The following is a 23860-nucleotide window of genomic DNA, read 5'->3' on the forward strand; positions in this document are numbered from 1 at the left end:
AGACAGCCACCCCTTGGTCGACAGAGCTTTTCCCACAAACCCCCTTATTTATATGCGGAGATTTTTGTCATGTTGGATTAACTATGAGACTCTGATGGTATTCAAGGGCCACATGAGGTGTGTGTTGCTGTAGTTTTCCAGGAGGTTATAGGAGGATCAATATTTATGGTATTGAGGAATGGAAAATATATAGGTAGTAAAGGCCCTCTATACGCATTTAGCACCTGACCATCCCCCCCTACAATCCATTGTGTGAGGCAACTATGGGGCAAACCAATACAAGCGTATAGCAAAGAAACATGAATCCCTCACAGAGCGTTTGTCGCTCCCCAATTGATTTTCTCCCCACCCCCGCTTTTAGCATGAAAACTGAGGAATTCCACTTTGCCTTTTTCACACACACACACACACACCTACACATCCAACTTACAATTTCTACATTTTTTTTCAACCACTTTTTTCACATCCTATCATTGAACACCAAAATTAGCACCATTTAGTCACGTCACTTTTGAACCCACCCACAAATGCAATTTTGGGGACTTTAGAGGATTCTTTCCTCACCACCAAGGTCCCCCAAATGAATCCACTGAATTCTCCTTCTTTTTTCAATTCTTTTTCTTCACACAACTTGGGGGTGTTGGTTCAACGCGCAGAAAATACGTCCGACCATATGAAAATTCCACCTCGAACTGAGGATGACAAAAATGGCCGCGATGTGGAAAGTGGCCTTTGGGGGTGCCACACACAAGGGATGTGTTCCACACACGCACACATAGAGCGCTTTTCTCCCTAAAAGAAAAAGGAGGGAAATTCAAAAACTTATATGTGCTTTTTGTGCAGCATATTTTTGAACAAATTAAATGCAAAAGCTCAGGTTTTGAGATAATTAATTATCTAAATTGACTTAATACGTAAGAACTTGAGAAAGTTCTTGTGTCTTTTTTTGTGTTAGTTACCTAACGGGATCGACTCGTCGGCTCCGTCGGCACTAACATCCGATTTCGTAGACCGAAATCGCCTTCTACGTCTGCCGATAACGTCGGTATATCAATTTTTTGGTGCAAAAGTGAAAATATCAGGTTGTAAGGGAGTTATCACACTTGAGCTCTAAGCGCTTGATGCTTAAGATTTTACATGTGAAAAAACGAGAAAAAATACCGTTGTTTTCTCTTTCGTACTCACACAGAGGTTATGATGCTCAAGCACTTGGAGCTTAAGTGTGATAGCCCCGTAAGTTCTTCTATTTTTCATAAAAAAAATTAATTTAGATGCAGAATTAGTGATAAATGTTAAGAAAAATTTAGTTGGTCGCTAGGAAAATAGGCGGAAAACGCTAAAAAATTGCGAAAAATTGAAAGTGTATTTTTTTTAGCGTAATGTAATATTCGATAAAATGTTAAGATCATTGAGATTAGGTAAAACATGCCACTCATGCTACTTTATACGCTTCCGCTTTTAAATTTTTAAATTCTACTTATTTGTATTCTAAAGAAAATTTAATAGATTTAATAAGATCTTTTCTTGAGATTTGTGAAGACTTCCAAGAAATCTCCACGAATTTTTTTTGTACTAGACCCATTTTTTTCTTTCGTGAGCTGATAAGAAAAATCATATTAAGCGAATTAAATTTGAGAGTTAATTCTTCGAAATTGATAACGTTGTCTCCATTTGACCAGAGAACTCTTACCATATAAATAGCCTCCAGTTTGTCTCTCTCAGTATAATTTAGTTTGTTTTATGCAACACGTCTTGAGAGTCAAGAGAAATTTTATTAAAAAAAAGTGTTTTACAACGAAAAGAAAAAAAATGAATAAAAATTTCTTGTTGTATTTTGCAATTCTCTTTTGTGCTTTCAGTGGTATTTACGTACACACCCTGAGGTGTTTTCAGTGCGATTCGACGGAATTACTATCGCCAAAATTCCAACAATGTGACAGGATGAAAATTTTGAGGAAGAATGAGGAAAATTGTATAGATGAACATGAAGTTTGCTATCGCACAGTTTTCTATCGTGAGTAATTTTGTTCCAACACGCGCTAAACTAAACTAAAGTAAAAATATATTTTAATGCAAATAAAGTTGTTCTTCACCTAAAATTAAAAAAAAAAAACATTTCTTTTATCTCCATAGACAGAGATGATGGGATAATAGTGCAGCGTGGGTGTCAAGTTGAGAATATCTGTGAAATTTGGAAGAAAGGAAAGAAATATCCAAAGAACTTTATGACAGAAGATGATCCTTATATGGTTCTTGAGTGTACAGTTTGCAATACGGATTTATGTGATGCAAAAGTTAATCCAACAGGTGAGAGAACTCTGCGAAAAAAAAAACAAGATTATACCTCTAGAATCGATTTCTTATAATTTAATTGCACCTTTGTTTAGTATTTTTATAAGGAAAATTTTAAATTAATTTCCAGATGGATGGAGAGTATTTGACGACGTTAACCGAACATATTGTTCCACAAATTCATCATCATCACAATCAACAAATAACACAGCAGCAAGTGTATGAAAATTCAACAAGAAAATATACGAATTGAATTAAAATATCAACGTAAAAATATAAAAAAGTCAATCATCGTGAAAAATTCTAGAAAATCTCAGAATTTTCCTATCAAAAGTTCAACTCGAACAGGCTTTTTTTCAGTTAATTGTAAAACTTTTTTATTTAATATTTTGAAATTGTTTATGACGCACAGAAAGGTGATTTATTTTTTGGGAAATAGTTCTAAAGAACTTTCGTGTTGCATTAAACTTTGAAAACTTCTTATGCAATGTCCAACATAAAATTACGATGTACATCGTTTGGTATCACGCATAAAAGAAGCAGAAGAGTTGAGGAAAGAGTCTAGTTTTTTTGAGGAAAATTTTGTAAGAAAATGTCTCAGTGGTTTTTCTTCATTTTCTTGGTTATTTTTCCACCAACAACTCCCATCTTTGGTATACATCTCGATGGAAGGTGTGACCCACCGTGGGATTTTGTACACCCTCAAATCAACTGCGTGGAATTAATGGATATTTTTGGAGATGAAACTACGAACACATTGAGCGATATTAAATTCATACCAATTGCCCATTTGCCGAATTCCAATGAAACTCTTAATTTTTTCCACAATCCCTACACTTCGCTCCATAAGTTGATCTTTACAATTTCCTGTTGGCAACATTACTCCATCAATGACGGCTCAAATGTAACTTTTGAAATTAATTTTGCTTGCGAAGAAAATATGAGGGATAATAATAATTGCTATTTACTTCAATACCAAGCTATTTCATTGAATTCTACATTTACCAGCATTTCACAAACTTGGGTTAATCATACGATTGCAGAGTGCGAAAATATCGGTCAATTTTACGTTTATGTGTGGTACAATAGTTCCTCGGATATATTAATCTTGTGGAATTGCCTTGAAAGACAAATAAACAGAGAAATTGGTGTTTGGTTTCTTTCACCCAAAGAAAAATTAGTCAAGGGAATCCTTCAGAGGTACCAACTAATTAATCAATTTTCAGAAATGTTGAACATTTCGATGGAAGAATTTGAAATAAATGATAACATTTATGGAAAATGTCCAGAGAATTTTGTCTGCTCCTACTATAAGAAGTGTGTAAACAACTACGTAAAAAATTCTCTAAATTCACCTCTTTATCACTCCATTAGTTCATATTTATTCTATTTTGGTGCAATAATTTTAGTTATTGTATTTGTTGTGTGTATATTAAAAACATGCAGAAAATAATCTTATAATTGTAATATTAATAAGAACAAAGATTTATGTTTTAATGTGTGAAATAAAATTGTTAAAAGAATAAAAAAAATAGCAAAATTCTATAATATAAATTTCCCGAACATTATCCTACAACAATTTCATAATTTTAATCAAAGTCTAAAAGATGTAAATGAACCATAATAAACTTAGGTAGTATATCCTTGTAAAAGCATTTGGTTCTGTAATTTGTAAATTTATTCATCACCCTCTAGAACTTATTTGGTGGGTGAAAGTGAATTTAATGGAAAGATGAGTTAATTCATTTAAATAACAACCCTCCTCGTATACGTTGAAGGAAATTTAATTTTCTACTTGGGAAGGAATTGATGCCATTCCAACGATGATGCGTGTAAGTTCCGTATGTGCAGAAAGAGAAGAATTCTCGCGTGTCACCTTCATAAAGAAAAAAGCTCTCCCTCGCACACTTTATTGCTCTTATTCAGCACAATTGTATTTTGTGACCTATTTGCCAAAGCTTCTTCTCTGCTTTGCGCGAATTTAACCTTCACCTTACCTTCACCCTATTCAATCCAAGTTCCATACCTCTCTATACCCGTTGGAAAATCAATTTTCCATGCCGCGGAAAGATGTGTCTCGACCGAAGTAAAAATCCCCCACCCCCCTATTAAGATATGCCATAAAGCGAGAGATTAAAAGTGAAACTTTTACAAATGAACTATTAACCCCACATAATCCCTAATGACTCTATTTTCTATTTTTTCACGAATTAATACAGCCACAAAGAAATTTTTCTTTACCTTTCCATTTAGCTGCTCGCTCATATCACTAGGAACCTAATCGTGAAAGCCTTTGATTTAATTTTTTTAACATCTTCAACGCTGCTGGGTTAAATGCAATTTTTTGTAATTTTTAATTCTGTAAAATTTGTGAGAATGCTATAAGAGAGATGTATGTTGAATTTATGTAATTTTGATGTAGAGAAATCGCTCTGTGGGGCTCTGTTTTACAAAAATTATCCTAATCATTATAATCAAAAGAAATTCAATAAAAGAAATTTCACACGATCTTTTTTTTTAGCATTTTACTCAATGTAGTAAAAAATACATTTTCTTTATTATTAAAAAAAAAGTCATAAATAGTGATTTTTACAAAAAAAAAGATAACAATTAAGGTGCAATGTTCATTTTTATGTGTAAAATGTAAATCTTACAATATTAGGTATATTAACTTTATTATTATTACTTTTAGTCATTTAATTTGTCACTTTTGCACTTTTGAGTATTTTTTCCACCCACAAATGCGGGGGAAGTCTCTTTTATTTTGCAAATAAATGTTTTTTTCTCTTCTTTTTTTTTTAGGGTTTTTCCCTTAAGTACTTTCACGGACACTACGTGTGTGTTTGATGGATCACGTGGTATCCTCCTTCTTGGGGCGTAAGATAAAATTGAGATTGTGCGCCGTATTGACGGCATAGTAGACATTAGCACTGGCTGGCATCACGAGTTCCCTATCCGGGAGCACTTGAGCCAGTGTATAGCGATCAGGATCACCCTCAAGGGTTAACTTCATCATGGCATTCCGGATGACTTGGGGTGTTCGCTCATTATTGCCCAACATAATACTTTTGTACAGAACAATCCCATCCAGCTCCACATTTTCCGTTTCATACGTCACACGGATAATGTAAAAGTCAGGAGAGGGATTCTTCATTGGGGAATTTTGCACCAATTGGGCATTAATATGGGACACTTTGGTTTGATTCGACTGATTCTTCTGGTGCTGCTGCCCACTCGATGTGCTCGAAGACTCCAACGAAAGTGACGACGTACTGCTGGCAGCTGACATTATCGATGCATTCGGTGGAGTCGCATCTCTGTCCAGGGAGTTGTTTCGAGAACTAAAAAAAAAATATTAAAAGAAAAAAAATCACAAATTAGAAGCAAAAGAGGCTTGAATGAGAAAGAAAAAGTAAATCCTTACCTAGGAGTGGAATTATTGAAATCACAGTAAAACTGGGATCCTGCTCCGGAACTTGAATTGGAAGCAATTGAATCACTTTTCTTGTGACCCTGTGTCACCTTCTTCACCTCAGTGGGTGGTTCAAGGAGGCACGAAAGGTTGTGTGCCTCCTTCTCATCGAGAACAAGCAAAGAGGCGAACCAACGATCAAAGAGTGAATCCTCAGGTAGGTGGTAAGCATTGGCAGCACCCTGGAGTAGCTTAATCTGCGCAAGTACCTCAAATTCCTTCCTACGTTTATCAAAATTTATTAGGCCATCACCAATTGTATCGGGAATGGCAGCATGAATCATCGTGAGATCCGTGAGGAAGGTACCCAAGTAGGGAATTGTCCCATGACTAATGTGGGTATTCTGCTTCTGGAACACCTTCTGGAGGTGCCTGTCATTCTGTCCAGCTGTATCAGCAAACTTTGCCGTACCCTCACGCATTAGAACTTCCCGCTGAGCACAGGCATTGTTATCCTCTGAGAATATCCGTGCAAGCTCATTAAAAAGCTCCAATTTCTCCCTCACCAAAGCTGCCCATGTTTTTGTCAGCCGATAAATTGCATTTGACTGCAGTCCCGACACAATTGCCTTCAGTGATGAGAAATTCTTTAGAATTCTCAATTCCTGAGCAATGTCAATCCATGTGGCAATTATCTGAGCTCGCTCCTGGTGAAGATGAACAACATTTTTTTTACAGAGTGATGAGAAAACATATATAGTATAAGTTGACATACCTGTGGCTTCAGTCTCGGTTCGACTAGAACACTCGAAATGACACGAAAGGAGACAGCATTGAACTGTGTGACTGTAGCTAACACTGTATTCGACTCCTGCTTATCCTTTCGTGACCAAATCGCCCCCAGGCACTGATGTGGCACCAAGCGCTTGAACAATTCCTGAAAAGACAGCGAGTGTGAGTATTAATGAAAGAACATTGTGCTTTTGGCATTTCCTCTCATTTAATATCACTCTTTGTGATCATTTCAACCCCACAGTGCTCTAGCATTACAAGCATGCAATTCATTCTCACTCAGCAGAACTTTCTTGAGCACAGCAGGAAGTGTGTCCTCCCCTAAAGTTGTCAGATGCATTTACAAGATAAATACGACATTTACACTTGTACAGAAGGAATGTGAAAGTTAAATAAATTCACCATGAAAGCTGCACAAAGGGAGGAACTTTTAATTTATTTCTAAAAAGCTTTCTTTTCTCAATGCTAATCCACGAAAAGCAATGCATGAGCTTTGATAGGAAACTAAAGGATTTTTTTCAAGAAAACTCATTCAATTTAGATCTTAAATAAATTTTTAAGTTTTTTAATTAATTAACTTTCCTTTTCATTGTCCATAGAAGCTATATATAAAAAATAAGCTCACCATGTCCATTCTTGTGAGTTGCTCAGCAAAGTGCTTCACGGGCACATGAGGGAATCTGTATGAGTGCAAAATGTGCAACTGAGGAACTCTGAAGGCAGGAGTTAGGCACAGCCCCCCAAATTGATCTGTAAGATCCAATCCATCCTGTGACGACCACGATCGTATTGGATGGTTATTCTTTGTCCGTGCCAGCCGATCGAGACGCAGAGCAGCCTTCATGTGAACCTCGGAATTGGGTAGGCGCTTCGCTGTGAACGTCAACAAGCGCTGCAGAGTGCTCGAATCCCAATCTTCGGGGTATCCATCGAGCCACACATGCAGGGCCGAAATTAGGCTCTTCTTGTGCTCTGCTGACACCGTATCGGAATGCAGGAGTTCCGCATGGAGACGTTCATAGCGTGCTAGGAGCAGCTCCAACACTTTCTCGGGCTGCGTAAAGGTGCGATATGTGGCCATGAAGACATTAATGAAGGTACTCTCCAGCTCTCCATCGTCCGTTGCGAGAGCTTCCACAAGACGCGGTAGGGTGGCTGCCTTAATAAAACGCACCCGAACTGTTTCCCACTCCAAATGGGAAATCTCATCATCAGAATCTTGCTGCTTTGTTTTTTTTTATTAATAAAAAAATATTAAATTTTGAAAACTAATTATATTTCTTTTTTTTTCAGATACTCACACTACTTGCACTTGGTGTTGGCCGGTGGTAGCGCACCTTCTTGAGGTACACCGTAAAAATGGCATCCTTCTCACGTTCCTCACCCCATAATCGCCACGTGGGCTGCTGAAAGAAAGTTCACCATTATTTTTGCAGTTTTTACCAAAGCTCAAAGCTCACGCAAACATCCAAATTATGTAGTAGGTATGTATGTATTTTTAATGGAAATTTTATTTTAATCTCCACACAGTTTTGTGGAATATATTGAACTCCGTGCTCCATGTCAAGGCTCAATGTGTCGATTTTGTGAATAATTCGAAATGTTTTAGCGAAGTTCACGAAACTCGCACTTTGCATTGAAAGCTCAGCATTGAAATTGTATAAATTAGCATTTTTTTCTTTACATTAGATATTTTTAAATGACTTTTTGTGACAAGAAAATGCATTTTGTGTCTTTGAGAAATCCTCTAATTTCATAAAGACAATTAATGATCGAAAAAGATTTTTGGGCATAAAGTTTCTGATCTTTTCCTTTCGTACTCACGTCAGTTAAAAGTGAATCAAGAATAAGCTTCTAAAGTGGAGTAATTAATTTAATTGATTCTGAAAGTTTTACTATAAAAATCCAGCTAGTTTTTTTTTATTTATAATTCACTCAGATATGAGTCACATTGAAACTAAGCGCAATGTCTCGGTAGTGAATACAACTAACTGATGTACTATATAAAGTACCTACGTAAAGGAACGTGTGCCATTACAATGAGCACTGAAGCGCGTTTATTTCACGTAGAAAATGCTGAAAGAAAAGATGTATCGTCATCTCCATTTTGCCATTGTTCTCCCCAATTTCTCACAGGTTTTTGTGCTTCAAGAAAGACATGTAGTGGAGGCGTGGGGGAATGAATGTTTATTTTTTTTACAAAAAAAAATTTCGTGGAAAATATAGAATTTTTTGGAGTATTCTCCTGGTCATTCTACACGAGAAAATTTTCTCTCGGGAGCACTGTACGATGACCAATTGCGGAAAAACGTGATGATTGTGAATAAATAAGATCTAAACATAATATTTCCACTAGATATTGCAAAGAGACACGTGCCTTTTGCTTTGATTTTCTAAAATGTGTGGCTTTATACCAACTATATACATATTAAGTTTGAAGTTCTTTCGGCCACCCAACGAGGCGGAAAAGGTTGTTAACTTTCCATTCAAGAAGTTTCATGCAAAAGTGTGTTAAATACATAAGTATTTTGTTTACAAACTCTGCATGTGCGACATTATAACTAAAAAAATAATTCTGAAAGAAAAGTTTTTATAATTTGATAATAAGTTCTTAGTATATCGGTAGAGTTATATTTTATTCTGTATAATCACCTACATTTTCTTATTTACTTATGATTAATTTTAGCATTTTTAGAATAAAAATGTTCTTATTAGTAGATTTATACTTAAAACTGTAGCATTCAATGTACTCTAACAAATTAAAAGAAAAAAAAACCTAAAAAGCCATAATGACACTTGTTGAATAACCATACAACATTGTTGGCACAAAATTTGTATTATGTTAAATATACGATGGAATTATCAGCAGACAAATAAACTGAGCCACAACCATTAGTATTCAGATCTCATCATTTTTTTTCTTCAACAATATTCGTCAAATGAAAAAATTTTAGTGATGTTAAATATGATAAAAATTCTCTTTTGATGCAAGAAGAATAAATTAGAATGTTTTTAGTTGAATAAATTATGAAGATTTTGAGCTGTGAAAAAAAACGAATTAACAATTAACGTCCTCCACATGAAATATTAATTGCTATTATGGTGGTTCCCTAAAGACATTCTTAATATTAACTGTTTGTTGGTAGATTTTCTCAAGTTTTTCCCATTGAGACATTATCGCTTTAATAAACACATTTCTCAATAAAAACACATTTTTTCTACTAATTAATATTGGTGCACACATATCATATATACCTAATAACTGACAAAGAATACAGGTCAAAGAGAAGATGAGTTTAGCTAAAAATCACATCATTTATATTAAGTTTTATGTTGCCTACGTATATAATATGTCTTCCCCCCGTATGTTATGCTTCAAAGATTTGCAAATTGACGACAATGTTGTGAGATTGTGATGCTGATCTTGCATAATAATTGCCATTTTCATGGTGTACGTATATTTTTTTCTCTAATGTGTTGTATTTAGCATAGAAAACAAGGTACATCGTTGCATCATAAGTATAATATGAAGTGCACAACACAGGTAAAGTAAAGAGGGAGATAATGAAAAGAGGCACGCAAAGACACTTTTAAAAAAAAATATCTCTCCATCGATGGTATTTGTATTACCTTCACATACCACTTGGTAGTCCTTTCGGGGGCATTCCTCTTTGGTAGACGAATTGATGCTTTGCATGGACAAAAGCACCGAAACCCAATATTGTCTTTCAAAAGAAGAAGATCTTGATCATCCCGGGTGGTAGCTTGATGTGCTGCTGCGAGTATTTGGTGGGAACATTTTTGTGCAATTAATTTTGTTTTTTCCGTAATAGTCTGGATTGTATCACTCGATGGACAAAACATCTAAATTCACCACGTTTTTTTACTCAAATTGTTCTTTTTTCTTCCCTCAGGATTTCACATTTACACACTCTAATTCATTCAAAACGAATAATAAAGAAGAAGAATGTTCTGTATAAAAAAAATTTTCAATGGCGTGGCGCAATGCAAAACATATAATATCTGTAAAATTCTCTCAAGACACAGAAAAATTCACAGAGTCTCCACAAAAGAGATTTTCAAGTCTCTTCCTGTTCAACAATGTGTTAAATCGACACTGAAGACAAGACAAAAAAAACACTCAAAACTTGAAATTTTAATTCTATTCATGTATATTTCAAGACACGCTTAGAGACGAGCTGAATTTATTTTGTTCAACAAAGACTTTTGTACAAAAGCACCCAAGAGCCTCTAAACATTATATACTTATGATAAACCGACAAGAAGAAAATCGCAAGCTCTGAGTGAGAGATTTTTTTGTGTGTAAAAAAAATTGCAGGCGTGGATAAGATTTTTTTTTGAATTCTGCAAAATAGATTAAAAAAAACGATAAAATGAGTGATTAAAATGAAGCCCTAACTAATGTACAAATATTGAATTAACAATTAACAATGACTGAAACACACAACTCTATACAACACCCATCGAAAACACCCAAATACAAATCTATTTTAACCTTCACTCTATCTGCATGGCGAAATAATTTATTTATTGTCGTTTAAACTATATTTTTTGCGAGTAAGTTTAACTATTAAAATAAATCAGAAAACGCACGCTTAATTTTTTTCTGTGCATTTCATCCTTTGCTGCGCACTTAAAGGCAAAAAAAAACATTTTGTACTTAACACTTTCCACGAAAAGCTCATTAAAAGCCGTATTGGCTGTGATTTCCTCTGAATTTTGAGAAGCTCTTATTCTGTGGAAAAAAAGCCCCATTTGCCTGATAACAAACACATTATTGTTAAATACATCACAAACAACAGAGAAAAAATTCTTGGCTTCTCCCAACGAGTGAAGGTGAGTCACACCACAATAGTAAATTAATTTACTACATCGTCACACACAGAGACGAAAAAAAAGCGGGGCTTTCCGTATAATATAAATTGCAGTACATTTTCATTGTCACGTGGTGGTAACCATACATAGATTATGGGGTGATTGCAGGTGTGTGTGCAACAACAACAAAAATTGCAGGGAATGCAGAATTTTTGTAAAAAAGGAAGGAAATTATGAAAAATGAATCAACATTCAACATTTTTTTTTTACATATAGTCTTTTATGAGTCAATAACCCGGCAAATGGGGTATCCAGTGGGGTAGTCAGGGTGAAAAATCAATGATGAGTCATCCCAAAGAACCCAAAAAGACTTTACCCTCACACAGAATGTACATATTGAGCTAAAAAAAATGTATATAAATATATATACCCCTTGCTTATTTGTGAGGAAGGGAATGAGAGATTCAAGGGCGCTATTTAATTCCTTCGGGCGAATTTCCCCGGAAAGCAGTAGGGTAGGGTAGATGGAAAATCAATAAGTCTCACGAAGAGTCCTTTTCTGTATGCGGTGGAAAATGCTTCTTTTTTTTTCATCAATTCAGTTCGCCTCTTTATAGCGATTTATATTCAAAAGAAAGGGTTAAACTCCCATAAAGTACAGACCACTAAACCACGAGAAATCATTTATACACTAATAATAAAAAAAGCCAGAAATACAAACACATAAAATTGAGAAAATCTTTAAATAGACACACTCAGGGAAAATCCGAGGAAAGACATTAAAACAACAACAACTGCACAGAGAATAAACATCAAGGTGTGTTGAGAATGAACACAGAAATAAAGATAAAAAATTTAACCACGAATGTGAACAGAATCGCTCTAGAAGCCGGTCCGACAGTGACTAAACTCAAAGTTGAAAACAGAGCGAGTCGCAGCTCAGTGAGCACCATACTCTACGCATGGTTATGATGAAAAACTCTTCATATAGTATCTAATCACATTATATATTGCAATGTTCTCTGTGTGCGTCTGGACTCTCCAAAAGTATAAGTATGTTAGCAACCATTTATTTACATGGAGACGAATGTTTTTCTTTACGTGTAATATCTTGCAATTTTTTTTATTTATAAATTTTTTTTTAACGTTAACTGACTTAAACTAATATAAAAAAAATAACCGACTCAATCCCTCCTTGATACGAATGAAGAATTTATGTTTAGTATCGATATTTTGTGCCTCTTCAGGACATAAATTAAAAAAAGCTCTCTACTTTCAAATATTAATTTAAATTATAGGTGTACACATAGATAGTTGGAATATGAAAAATTTTAGTACATAGAAGAAATGGTTGAAAAAGAATTTAAAAAAATATATATTTCAATTTAAAGATCGTATATTCAATGCAATTTTACACCAAAAGCTTCAACAGTTTGATACTTATAATAATGAATGAGACTTTTGTTATACAATTTAATTAAAGCGAATATCTATCTATCTCTTGTTGAAATAAAAAAAAAACAAAAATATATAGGTAAAGGAATTTAATATTATCGCTAGATGGGCTATAATTTTATTCTTTTAGAAAATTCCCTCGCATCATCAAAATCAGCAGTAACATGAGTTTGATTTCTGACGTGAGTATCGTTCGTATACTCAACATACTCTGCGACAAGACTTTTTTTATTGCTCCGTTTTTACACACTAAATTACGCTTATACTCTACTCAATTGGGAGTCAAGTTCACCAAGTTCCAGCGATTTAATTTATAAACTCTTGCAAAATCAAATAAAACGGCAAAGGGGGATCACGCATACCCAAAGAATTTCTGCTAAAACTAGTGAGAAGGAATTTATTTTTTTAAACCCAAAATAGTCATAATTAATTGTCCGTAATTGTGCTTAATCACACTATGGCCATTTTAGACTTTTATTTTCATATATGGCATTTGATCTAATTTTATATACAACCACACTATTTAGTGTTGTTTTATTTCCCGCTTTGGTGCTCAAAAAGTTTCATCTTCAGAACACAAATGGAAAATTGAAAGATCTTACCCGTAGGAATAGCATCGAAATAAGAATAAAAAAAAAGAGGGGAAAAGGCAAGTATACGGTGTCGTCATGCTTTGTCGGTTGTGACGCGAAAATCCCTTTTATATCGTAAAATTTATTTTTAACACAACCACACCAAAAGACTAAACAACAGAATGAGATGTGGAGGGGGGGGGGTCGTGGTGAAAAAATAGTCTTGTTTTACATAATTTTTCCACCCACGACTTTTCCAGCGTACAACACACGTTATGGTCGCATTGAGAAGGTCTTGTACGAAGTAAATAACAATATATAAAAGCCACCAGCAATTCCACGATTTTGTCACTGTAATGGTAAAGAGAATCATGTAAGTATTTTTATACGCTGCAACCAACCCATACAACTTTTACAAAATAAAAGTCAAATATTCTTCTCAATTTCTATTAAATATTCGCATTATTCAAGCCCTGATATTCTTTAACTTTTTTACCCCTCGTACCTCTTCCGATGTCTCCCCACATCGTCACTTAATGTAACAATCATAATTGTTTTTTTTATCACCAAGTTAGTTTACATTTTAGAGGACAATTAACTGGAAATAGATATTAAGTAGCTACTAGCGGTTTTATAGAATGAAGAATCTCTAGGACAAAGAGCGTTTCATTTTATCAAACACACATGAGAACTTTTAAATAAACTACCTGTAAATAATAAGATTTCGAATTATTTAATTAAAATATTTAGCATAGAAAAAGAGTACACCAGGCTTCTCCACTATAGTTTCAAAAGTACTTTTAGGTACATTGCCGTTATAAAAAATCTGTAGGGTACTAAAAGAAGATTTTACTTTTGATATTAATTTTTTCTCTCAAATATATTTTAATGAATTAATTGAAAAGTTTTGATTAATATTTTTCAATTGGAATTGAATATCTACAAAATCAATGTTTTTTTTTATTCAAGGTTACAGCCACAAAAACAATAATTTTAAACATATTCAATCATTTTCATAGGTAGACTCATTACATCGATTCTGAATTTTTCGCGAATGTTTTATCACAACCAAAAACCAGATGAAATAAAAAAATTTACAAAAAAAATAATTGAGCTTTTTTATGAATGGAATTCGTTAGCATTATGAATTACTGATGGGATGTAAGCAGTGAAAGTTTATGGGTGTTGTGGAGGAAAAAAAACGAGCAATTTTCCGACAAAGAGAGGTAAATTGTCTTTTCTCCTTCATCCGTTCATTCACAGTGCTCCACCGTGCTATCAGTCTCACAGTACGTTACAATATGTTAACCTATGAGAGCACTCAAGGGAAAACTCAATAGAGTGCAATATTTCTTCGGTTAAGTGGAAAACAGAGAAGGGAAGAAAAAAAGAACCAAAGCTAGGAAAAGCCAGGTGTTTCATCTCACACCTTCCTTCCTCCGAATATGAAAAGGAATTTTATTTTGATGGCAAAAGCCGGGAGAAAAAGGAAGAGCGAATAGTGAAGAAAAGATGTAAAGTGTGGAATTTAAATTTCTCAAAAGCAAGTTGTAAACATCCCATAATTTCGACATTATATGAACAATAATTTCCATGAAATAGCACACTTACAGCTGAAAGACAGAGAGAGAGAGAGACTAAAGATGTGGATATTTTTAGCCATCCACTTGAAGCAACGTGCGCGCAAAAATTAAAGTTCAACTCATTGAATTCAATTATTTAATTGTCAATTGGTAATTGATCGAATTAACTCGTTTTTCCTCATAAACATTTCACATGAAATACCATTTCCCTCTCATTGTGATAAACTTTAATTTTTGTTGTTGTTCTTAATTAATATTTTATTAGATTTTTAGGGAAAATTAATTAATTTATAAATATCCTTCTCTTCTAATAATTCTGGGCTTATTTTCTTATACCTAATACCATTTTTCACAATTTTATCAGAATTGTGGCTTTTCTAATTAATTCCGCAATTTTTTTTTATGTTACCGTAAATGAATTTTATATACTTTCTCATTAATCAAGTTCAAGTTGCACCGAAGCACAAAGTCATATACCTACTGATAACACACAAATAGCGCTCTTTCCATTTACAATATTAACAATTTCTTCCTGAGCTGGGTGGTGTACACAACACTATCAAAATGCATTGTTGTATGAATTTTTAATGGTTCCGTTTTAATGGTTAAATGTTAATTGGAAAAAAAAGAAGGAAATATTATCAAGAATTTCAATGTCAGTGTTACAACATCTACGTCATACCGTATAGCGTGTGGGTGTTTGAAAGGGTTAACCTACATTCCATTTCCTTTGCAAACACGATTGGGAAATTGCGCTTTTTATATCAAGTGTAAAAAAACCATTTGACTTTCACTATGTGCAGAAAGTTAAATTTGAAATTCCTCTGTGTGATGGTACTTTTTGCATGATTTCAACGGGGTAGTAGCTCAACGTTAAGAAATGAAAAGAAAAAAAAATCATTTGACCTATCTGATGTGAAGAATTTTCATGATTTAAAGGCGAGAAAAAAGCTCCGCATAACCAACTATATGTTTCCTGTTAAGCTGTTTATCCATATAGGTACCTATCTAAAGTTTCTCTTGATTTACGCACGTCGAAAGGAATATTTCTTAGCGTAATTTTGCGTTAATTCTCAAAGAATTCACTTTTAATTAACCTGTCGGTTGAATGAAAAGAAAATTCTTGCTAAACAAGCAACGTTTGGTGTGATCAATTAGCAGGGTAATAATATTCTTAAACATTTAAGATATAATTTAGCCAAGCGTTTAGGCTCTCCGATTTTCTCTTATTTATAGAGCCGTTTAACATATTTTTAGTCTCATATTTCTATATTTCTCAGATCCTTATTGCGCATGTGCTTAATTTTCTTAAAATATATTTAAAAAAAAATTAATGAAGAAACAAAAATTATTTATTGTAAATGATTAAAAAAAAATCTCAGAAATTTCAAAGGAAATCTATAGCTTTATCAATATTCTACACGTATATTAATTACACAGAAACTTAATCAGGAAATTACTCAACGTTCCTAATCACAATTAGCACATTTTTGTCGTGATAAAAAAGCCAAATCAATTAATTTCAATTTTATGACTTTTGCAACGCAGAAAATTCCCGCTAAAATGTATTCTCACTCATTTACCTCAACTAATGTACAAGAAAAAAAATAATAATGTATGTAGAGGTAATTAAATATTTTATGTAATTCACGTGTTCAGTGATTTTCTCTCTCTCTTCTACTAAACTAAAATAAAAAATTCCTCTCTTTGGGTGAATTGTCAATTTTCATCACATATATACACATCTCAATAAACTTTCAATTTATAGACTTTTGAAATTCCACTGCAGAAAGTGGAACGTGAAGAATTCACATTGACATACGCGCGATGGTAAATGCGTATTCTATGAATGAATGAAGAAAAGCATTTCCATCCGCACCTCTCTTTTCTCCAAAAAAAAAAAAGCCAAACTTCTTGTAAAAGTTAAATGCGAAGGCGTCATCTTCATCCACACACAAAATATATATTATTCAATTATTCCCATGTGGGAAAAATGTAAATCTAAAGTAATGGTGGTTTACTAAAAATAGTGATAAATATACGATGGTCAGTTTTTGCAAAATGTCCGCAAGAAAGTTAATAAATTTGAGTTCAAATTGTGAGATACTTTTCATACTAAAATCCCCAATTCTATGAATATCTATCTATAAATATTTTTAAAATTAAATTTCTTCGATCAGGTTTTATCAAATAGAGAGATCTTTAAAAAAAAGGAAAATAGTCATTTTGGTCATTTCTCTCTCAATAACCGCATACAAATGAGCTTTTTTGATCAATGCAAAGTGAAGGTTTTTTTTTTAAATTCCCAACGAAAGTCTTTTAAAAGTCATTTTTTTAAATAGAGAAGGTGAGGAGATTAATAAATGAATTAGAATGACCATCGTACCAAACTTTCAGCATCGCGACTCATATTCCAATGACGCTTCCATGGAGGCAAATCATTCCGTCATCAGTCCAGGTATATCCGGATGTGTTGCTGCATGAAATTTATGCAGAAGCAGCTGGGTGACTACAGTTCTCCACTCCCCTTTAAATGAACGCTTCACAATATTCGGTGGAGAACTTTACTGGATCATTTTGCACGTTGTTAAATGGATCACTTCTTGTTCATCATTCAAAATATACATTTCTTTTCAATCAATGAATTGTGAAATTTCACTCACGCCATCATCTCAATATTTAGCTTGCGAACCAAATGAGACACACTATTGTGGAGAAAAGAAAAATATATAATATTAGCAATTTTCTGCGAAGGCAGCAACACACTTTTATGCACACACTAATCGCACTTTTATGTGTTGCTTTTTCACATTTTTTTTTTCACTTCGTCATTCGTTTCTTTTTGCCTTTTCTTCACTTTAGCATTGCGCGAGCTTTCCATGAGAAGAAATCTCGCAGTAACATTTCTCGCGTCTTCTTTCAAAAAAAAAAAAATTTTTTTTACAGCGCAAAGCTTCTCCCTCCCGGGAATTAAACTTGCAAAATATCTACATGTCTGCCTTAAGATCTTTGGATATTAAATTATCACTATTCATGGTTATGACATAAGAAACTTCTTAAATAAGGCGACGAACTGAGAGTAGGAGAGCTTTTATTAAGCATAAGAAGCTTGTAGAAGGCATGATTCTTTTGCTATTCTAGTCTCTATTAGTGCTTCTACTTTTAATTAAAAAAAGAGATACAATGAATTTTTTTTTTCACAGTACAAAGGAATACAATAGAATTTTTATTTTTTTATAAATTAAAAGTTAAAAGAACTCTGCAAAGCTCTAGTTTATAAATTTTAGCAACTCAAAAAAACACACAAAATAAAGACCAAAGACTAATAAAAATTACTTCTTTTCAAGTTTAAACCAAAAAATCTTCAAGATAAGATTACAAACAAAATAAATAAATCCCCGATTAATTTCAAAAGCTGTGATCTCTTTGGCAATGAAGCACAACGAGTAAGTGGTGTGGGTGGGCTTTTGAGTGGAATCAAATTGGAATTTTTCCCATTCAACACAGACAAACGCCCGTTCTCACGTCGATTGCGACCATTCTTTTATTAAAAAAAAATTTAACTCCTCAACTCTCATTGTGGATAAATTTTGCAATTTTTCTTCATCCAAATAATCACCTCTAAATTGCAAGAAAACCCCTTTTTTCTGCACACAAAACTTCATGCACTTTCCTTATTCTTTTACACACCACACCAGTGACGTCCATTAAACTCTCTGTGCAATCCACAAATGGATGGATGGAAAAAATCTTCCAGCACACACAGACAGTTCAAAAAAAAAAGGTGCACTGAAGAGAGAAATTTCTGTAAACCTGCACACAGAATTCACTTTTTCCACGCAAAGAAAATCCACTTTTGCAATCACATTTGGGGTTTTCGCCCCCACAAATAAGGTATTGGGTGGATTTTTCTTTCAAATGTTGTGGCGTATGGCCTATTTTTCTTTGCAGATGATGATGAAAATCCGCCACACAATTTGTATAAAGTGAGAAAAAAAACTATATTCAATACAAACACCTTCCAGAGTGCTCGGAACTCTGCATGAAACTGTTTGGAAAAGGTAAAAGTCGCTTACCTGTGATGACGAGGTTGGCGTGTATACTTGTGCAGGTAGTGGTGAATGGCGTGGCAAGTGGCTGTGCTCACAGGAAAATTCGCCTAAAGGTAGGGAGATGAAATTCAGGTGTGCAAATCTACCTGTAAGTCCCGTTAGTTGATTGGAAGCTCCTCAAAGTGTAAGAAATTATTACCATCAGTGTCCGTCATTGCTGTCTCTTGAGAGAGACAGAGAGCAGAAGGTGAACAAAAACAAAATAAGAAGTGTTCTAATTGATGAAAATTAAATAAAGAATAACTTGGAAGATCGAGGAAGACCCAGAAGATGGATGGTGAGGTGAAGAAGCGCAAAAGTCGGGATAGGAGGACAAAAAGTGTCGATGTGAGTGAAGAAAGTGAAAGAGTTCAATGCGAGAAAGCGACGGAACCCATGGAAAATTGCCCGGATCTCAAAAATGCCGCAACAGCCACTAACCACTTTACAATTTCCATTGAATTGGATCTCGTGGCATGGACACTCTTCCTCGTGGCATTCCTCACGCGGACATTCAGATTATCTCAACCGCGAGATGTTGTCTTTGATGAGCTCCACTATGGGAAATATGTGTCACTCTACATGAAGAATACTTTCTTCTTTGACCAACATCCACCCCTTGGGAAGCAGATCATTGCTGCCATGGCGTCCACTGTAAATTACGATGGGAACTATACATTTTCCAAGATTGGAGCACCCTACACTGAGGTGAATACCAATGTAGCAGTAACACACTGAATAGTTTTAAAACAAAGAAAGGATTAAACTACATCTTATTTACCTTCATCCTTTCTTTTTGCAGAATGTACCAATTTTCTGGCTACGCTTTATTCCAGCTCTCTGCGGTAGTCTCCTTTCGCCATTAATGTACAAACTCCTCCTTGCACTTGACCTCAATCGCTGGACAGCTCTACTTGGAGGCATCCTTGTGATTTTCGATAATGCCCTCCTTACGCAATCACGTTTTATTTTAATGGAACCCATTCTGCTGTTCTTCCTAACATTGGGTCTAGTCTTCCTTGTGAAATTCCACAGTACGCAACTTTATTCCCCACTGTGGTTTACTTATGCAACTGCTGCTGCTGTTGCATTTACCTGTGCCGTAGCTGTTAAATACGCTGGTTTCTACTCATGCTGCCTCGCTGCAATATCCATTCTACGGAATATATGGAAACGTCTTCGTGATAAAAATGTATCCGATTGGCAGCTAATCGTTCAAACTTTTACCATTGCAGTGATCTTCACCGCTATACCGGCAACAGTTTACACGGGAATATTTTATGTACACCTACGTACTCTACATAAGGCTGGACCACATGATTCCGTCATGACAAGTGCCTTCCAAGCTTCACTCGATGGTGGTTTAGCTTCCATCATCAATAAGCAACCAATTGTTATAAGTCATGGTTCACAGGTTACAATAAAGCCAACATTTGGACGTCCCTGTTGGTTGCATTCACATCCACACACGTACCCTATAAAATATCCCGATAAGCGTGGCTCATCGCATCAGCAACAAGTAACAGCATACTCGTGGAAAGATGTTAATAACTGGTGGATTGTAAAGAGACCAACAAAGAATGATTTGGTGGTTGGTGATGAACCAGATCCCATTAAGCATGGTGATGAGATTCATTTGGTACATGGTCTCACGGCTAGAGCACTCAATAGTCACGATGTAGCAGCACCGGTAACACCGCAGGCACAAGAAGTTTCCTGCTACATTGACTACAACATCTCCATGCCAGGGCAGCTCTTGTGGCGTGTTGAAATTGTCAATCGTGACGAAGAAGGTGACATCTGGAAGGCAATTACATCTCATGTGCGTCTCATTCACGTTAGCACGGGTACGGCTCTTCGTCTATCGGGGCGTCAACTACCAGATTGGGGCTTTAATCAACACGAAGTTGTATCGGATCGCGTTGTCATTCAACCAAGTACAGTGTGGAATGTTGAAGAGCATCGCTACACAAAAACTGATGATCAGAAGGAACGCGAAAGGGAATTAGTGAATCGCGAAATGATTCCCCTAACACGAACTAATCCCTCATTCTTGCGCAAATTCACCGAGTTGCAAATGAAGATGCTGTGGTACAGTGATGGTTTACAGGCAAACAGTCACATGTACGGATCAACACCACTTGAATGGCTCTTCCTCGACAAGGGTATTGCGTACTGGGTTGATAGTCAGTCCAATGGTCAGATTCATCTTCTTGGCAATATTGCCATTTGGTACGCGGGAACTTTTGCTGTTGTCACCTACCTGGCACTTCTTGCATTTTATCTTCTTCGACGACGAAGATTGTGCTTCGATTTACCCGATGGAGATTGGGAGAAATTCCAAATGTCCGGAGAACTTCTTCTTGGTGGTTACCTCATAAACTACTTGCCATTCTTCTTCACCGAACGAGCACTCTTTCTGCACAACTACTTCCCAGCTTTAATCTTCAAAATTCTCCTTCTTTGCTTCATCATTGAGCACCTGTACATTTTACTGAAGCTCTTTGCAAAGCACTCCATCTTCCTGCATCTAGCACGATTGGTTGTCTTTGTGTGGATCGGTGCAGTTTTTTATATTTTCCGGAAGTTTGCTGTGTTGAGCTATGGAGCAGCCAAATTGAGTGCTGATGATGTGATAAATCTCCGATGGAAGGATACGTGGGATTTTATATTGCACAAAAGAACTCCTCCTGTTTAGCAGGAATGTTGTAAAAAAATTGGATGTGAAGGCTGTTTAAACATAAAAATGGCCTAAATACGGATTTTTTTAAAAAAAAAATAATTAGCTTATTAATTATTTTCTCTCCGTCTTACATCATTATCCTACAATACATTTCTACGTAAATTCCTTGTTTAATAAAAAAAAAAGATTTTATTATTTTTCAATACTCAAATGATTATTGTAGTATAAAGTTTTTATATAGTGGCATTATTTAAAAAAAAATAGAAGCATTACTATATTTATTTTTTATTACCTGTATTTTTTTTAATAAATATTTTTGTAATAATTTTGACTGTTTCAGAGTTTTTTTTTTCTAAAAATTATCTAACGACAAAATTTTTAAATAGCTGTCAGTTATTGACAGTTTATTCTTTCCTCCGTTCAATACAAAATGCGAAATAATTTAAGATTTTTAACCCTAAAACAGAGAATATTTCTTGTAAAAGCCTTCTATAAAAATGATAGTGATGTTAATTGGGTAAAAAATAATTATATACTGGAATACGGATCATTTGATGAGGTACCAACGGATTCCCTGATATTTGAGGTTATAAATTTATTTGAGGAAACAGGAAGTGTTAGAGAAATTCCTCATTTAATCTATGAAAAGCAAGAACAGGTACTATTAATTAATTTTTTTCTTTTAGTTTGATTAATAATTTCCTTTTTTACATTTCTTTTTATTCTTTTTTTTTGCAGGAAATTGATCTCATTAATGAGACTACGGACACTGATTTGTTAACTAATGTTAAAATTGAAGACAATGATATAACACCTGAAGATCAGTATTCCATTGAGATCTTGGATTACAATGAAAATGACGAGCAGGATGATGTTATTGGGGATGTTAGGAAACAATCACCTAGAACACGAAGGAAGATTGTCAAGAATGAAGCAACAGGTGCCCATCAGAGAGCTACCACCAAGGAGGTAGTTGAGGTGGTGGTATTAGCACAAAATGAAAAGGAAGTAAAGGACCCGCCGTGCGATAACAAGAATACACTAATCTGTGATATTTGTAAGATAAAATGCAAATCAAAACAAGGAATGCAACTTCATATGGCCGTCCATACGGAAAAAGGACAAACATCCTGCAAGTATTGCCAAGAAGTAATTCCCACAAAGTACCAACTTCGGTTGCATATGAAAGAACACCATCGTGATATGATGAAGAAGGAGAAACGAGAAAGAGCCACAATACCATGTACATTCTGCCAGAAAAGCTTCTCACAGCCAAATCAGCTGCGGCAGCATCAGATGATGCATTCAGACCGGAAGGATATAATATGCGATGTATGCGGGAAGGCATTCAAGAGGAAGAATACACTGAAGCAACATATGAACGTTCACACGGGAGAAAAGCCCTTCAAGTGCCAATTTCCGGACTGCGAGAGAGCCTTCAGGGATCGAAATTCCTTAATAATCCACAAGAGATGCCACACAGATGAAAGACCCTTCCCATGTGAATACTGTGGGAAATGTTTCAGAGATAAGGGTACACTAAGGGTGTGTAATGTCGCGTTAGAACTTTTGAATTATTATATAGTATTTTATACTAAACCTGCGGTGCGTCTTCTGTGCTCTTTCAGATCCACTACCGGCAGCACACTGGAGAGAATCCGTATAAATGCGAATTATGTGGGAAGACAACAAAACAGCGACAGAATCTTCAGAGCCACATGAAACACTTTCATCGTATTAATACAAATAAAAACTAATAAAAAAAATTGAGCATGCTATTACCTTGAATTTTCTTGTTTTCCTTAAGAACAGAACGTTCTTGCACTTCAATAAAATTAACACGCGTGGATAAAAAAGTTCCCGCTTTCAACCTCAATTGGTGGGTAGAGAAATTGCCCATCACACTCACATGTTTCAACTGCTATGGCTAATTTCTTTTTTCTTTAATTAAATAGAAATAAACAAAAAATATGTTTTTTTTTTAAAGTTTACTTTTATTTAACCCACTAAATAACCCAGGTCGTCATCAAGATCAACCACACTGAGATTGGAGTTTAACCCTTCCTCCTCTTTGCTCTCCTCCATCCTTCTGCCTGGGGTACTCCTATCCTCAACTCTCCGATGGCTTTGCCGTTGAGTTTTCC

General features: G+C 35.0%; 5 protein-coding genes across 31 annotated transcripts in view; 3 read left to right on the top strand and 2 right to left on the bottom strand.

Annotated features, from left to right (window-relative positions):
* Positions 1-711, bottom strand: part of LOC129794603 (whirlin) — a 37674-nt gene extending 36963 nt beyond the window's left edge. The window contains exon 1 of the mRNA XM_055835393.1: positions 431-711. The gene's annotated coding sequence lies outside the window, so the exon portion shown is untranslated. The remainder of the gene's footprint in view (positions 1-430) is intronic.
* Positions 712-1785: 1074 nt separating this feature from the next.
* On the top strand, positions 1786-3824 carry LOC129794602 (uncharacterized). Its single transcript, XM_055835392.1, has 3 exons — positions 1786-2014; positions 2134-2307; positions 2423-3824. Exons 1-3 carry the CDS (start codon positions 1810-1812, stop codon positions 2515-2517), a joined length of 474 nt encoding a protein of 157 aa, XP_055691367.1. The 5' UTR covers positions 1786-1809; the 3' UTR covers positions 2518-3824.
* Positions 3825-4841: 1017 nt separating this feature from the next.
* On the bottom strand, positions 4842-18992 carry LOC129794577 (ral guanine nucleotide dissociation stimulator-like 1). Of its 27 annotated transcripts, none has more exons than XM_055835357.1 (7): positions 18955-18992; positions 17329-17688; positions 7798-7899; positions 7122-7721; positions 6480-6641; positions 5717-6411; positions 4842-5633 (listed from the first exon to the last, which is right to left on the bottom strand). In XM_055835357.1, the coding sequence occupies exons 2-7, from the start codon at positions 17350-17352 to the stop codon at positions 5144-5146; spliced, it is 2073 nt and encodes a 690-aa protein (XP_055691332.1). In that variant the 5' UTR covers positions 17353-17688; positions 18955-18992; the 3' UTR covers positions 4842-5143. The 27 variants fall into 27 exon arrangements, with proteins under 27 accessions (XP_055691332.1, XP_055691334.1, XP_055691333.1 ...); XM_055835359.1 differs by having other exon boundaries at positions 7122-7718; positions 18955-18990; XM_055835358.1 differs by having other exon boundaries at positions 7122-7718; positions 17329-17647; positions 18562-18987.
* Positions 18993-19154: 162 nt separating this feature from the next.
* On the top strand, positions 19155-22049 carry LOC129794576 (protein O-mannosyltransferase 1). Its single transcript, XM_055835331.1, has 2 exons — positions 19155-19741; positions 19836-22049. Exons 1-2 carry the CDS (start codon positions 19325-19327, stop codon positions 21729-21731), a joined length of 2313 nt encoding a protein of 770 aa, XP_055691306.1. The 5' UTR covers positions 19155-19324; the 3' UTR covers positions 21732-22049.
* Positions 22050-22104: 55 nt separating this feature from the next.
* LOC129794591 (zinc finger protein 182) lies at positions 22105-23504 on the top strand. Its single transcript, XM_055835381.1, has 3 exons — positions 22105-22374; positions 22455-23261; positions 23345-23504. Exons 1-3 carry the CDS (start codon positions 22147-22149, stop codon positions 23471-23473), a joined length of 1164 nt encoding a protein of 387 aa, XP_055691356.1. The 5' UTR covers positions 22105-22146; the 3' UTR covers positions 23474-23504.
* The last annotated feature ends 356 nt before the right edge of the window (positions 23505-23860 follow it).

This window comes from Lutzomyia longipalpis, chromosome 4, assembly GCF_024334085.1.
Source record: "Lutzomyia longipalpis isolate SR_M1_2022 chromosome 4, ASM2433408v1".
NCBI classification, from domain to species: Eukaryota; Metazoa; Arthropoda; class Insecta; order Diptera; family Psychodidae; genus Lutzomyia; species Lutzomyia longipalpis.

Bases quoted from the DNA above. Each gene is read 5' to 3' on its own strand.
- LOC129794602 (XM_055835392.1), top strand. From the start codon at position 1,810: ATGAATAAAAATTTCTTGTTGTATTTTGCAATTCTCTTTTGTGCTTTC. The intron at 2,015-2,133 runs GTGAGTAATTTT...TTATCTCCATAG, and splicing joins CTATCGCACAGTTTTCTATC to ACAGAGATGATGGGATAATA. The intron at 2,308-2,422 runs GTGAGAGAACTC...ATTAATTTCCAG, and splicing joins TGCAAAAGTTAATCCAACAG to ATGGATGGAGAGTATTTGAC.
- LOC129794591 (XM_055835381.1), top strand. From the start codon at position 22,147: ATGCGAAATAATTTAAGATTTTTAACCCTAAAACAGAGAATATTTCTT. The intron at 22,375-22,454 runs GTACTATTAATT...TTTTTTTTGCAG, and splicing joins TCTATGAAAAGCAAGAACAG to GAAATTGATCTCATTAATGA. The intron at 23,262-23,344 runs GTGTGTAATGTC...GTGCTCTTTCAG, and splicing joins GAGATAAGGGTACACTAAGG to ATCCACTACCGGCAGCACAC.
- LOC129794576 (XM_055835331.1), top strand. From the start codon at position 19,325: ATGGATGGTGAGGTGAAGAAGCGCAAAAGTCGGGATAGGAGGACAAAA. The intron at 19,742-19,835 runs GTGAATACCAAT...TTCTTTTTGCAG, and splicing joins TTGGAGCACCCTACACTGAG to AATGTACCAATTTTCTGGCT.
- LOC129794577 (XM_055835337.1), bottom strand. From the start codon at position 10,360: ATGTTTTGTCCATCGAGTGATACAATCCAGACTATTACGGAAAAAACA. The intron at 6,412-6,479 runs GTATGTCAACTT...CATCTTCACCAG, and splicing joins AACCGAGACTGAAGCCACAG to GAGCGAGCTCAGATAATTGC. The intron at 5,634-5,716 runs GTAAGGATTTAC...TTTTTTTTTTAG, and splicing joins TTCAATAATTCCACTCCTAG to TTCTCGAAACAACTCCCTGG.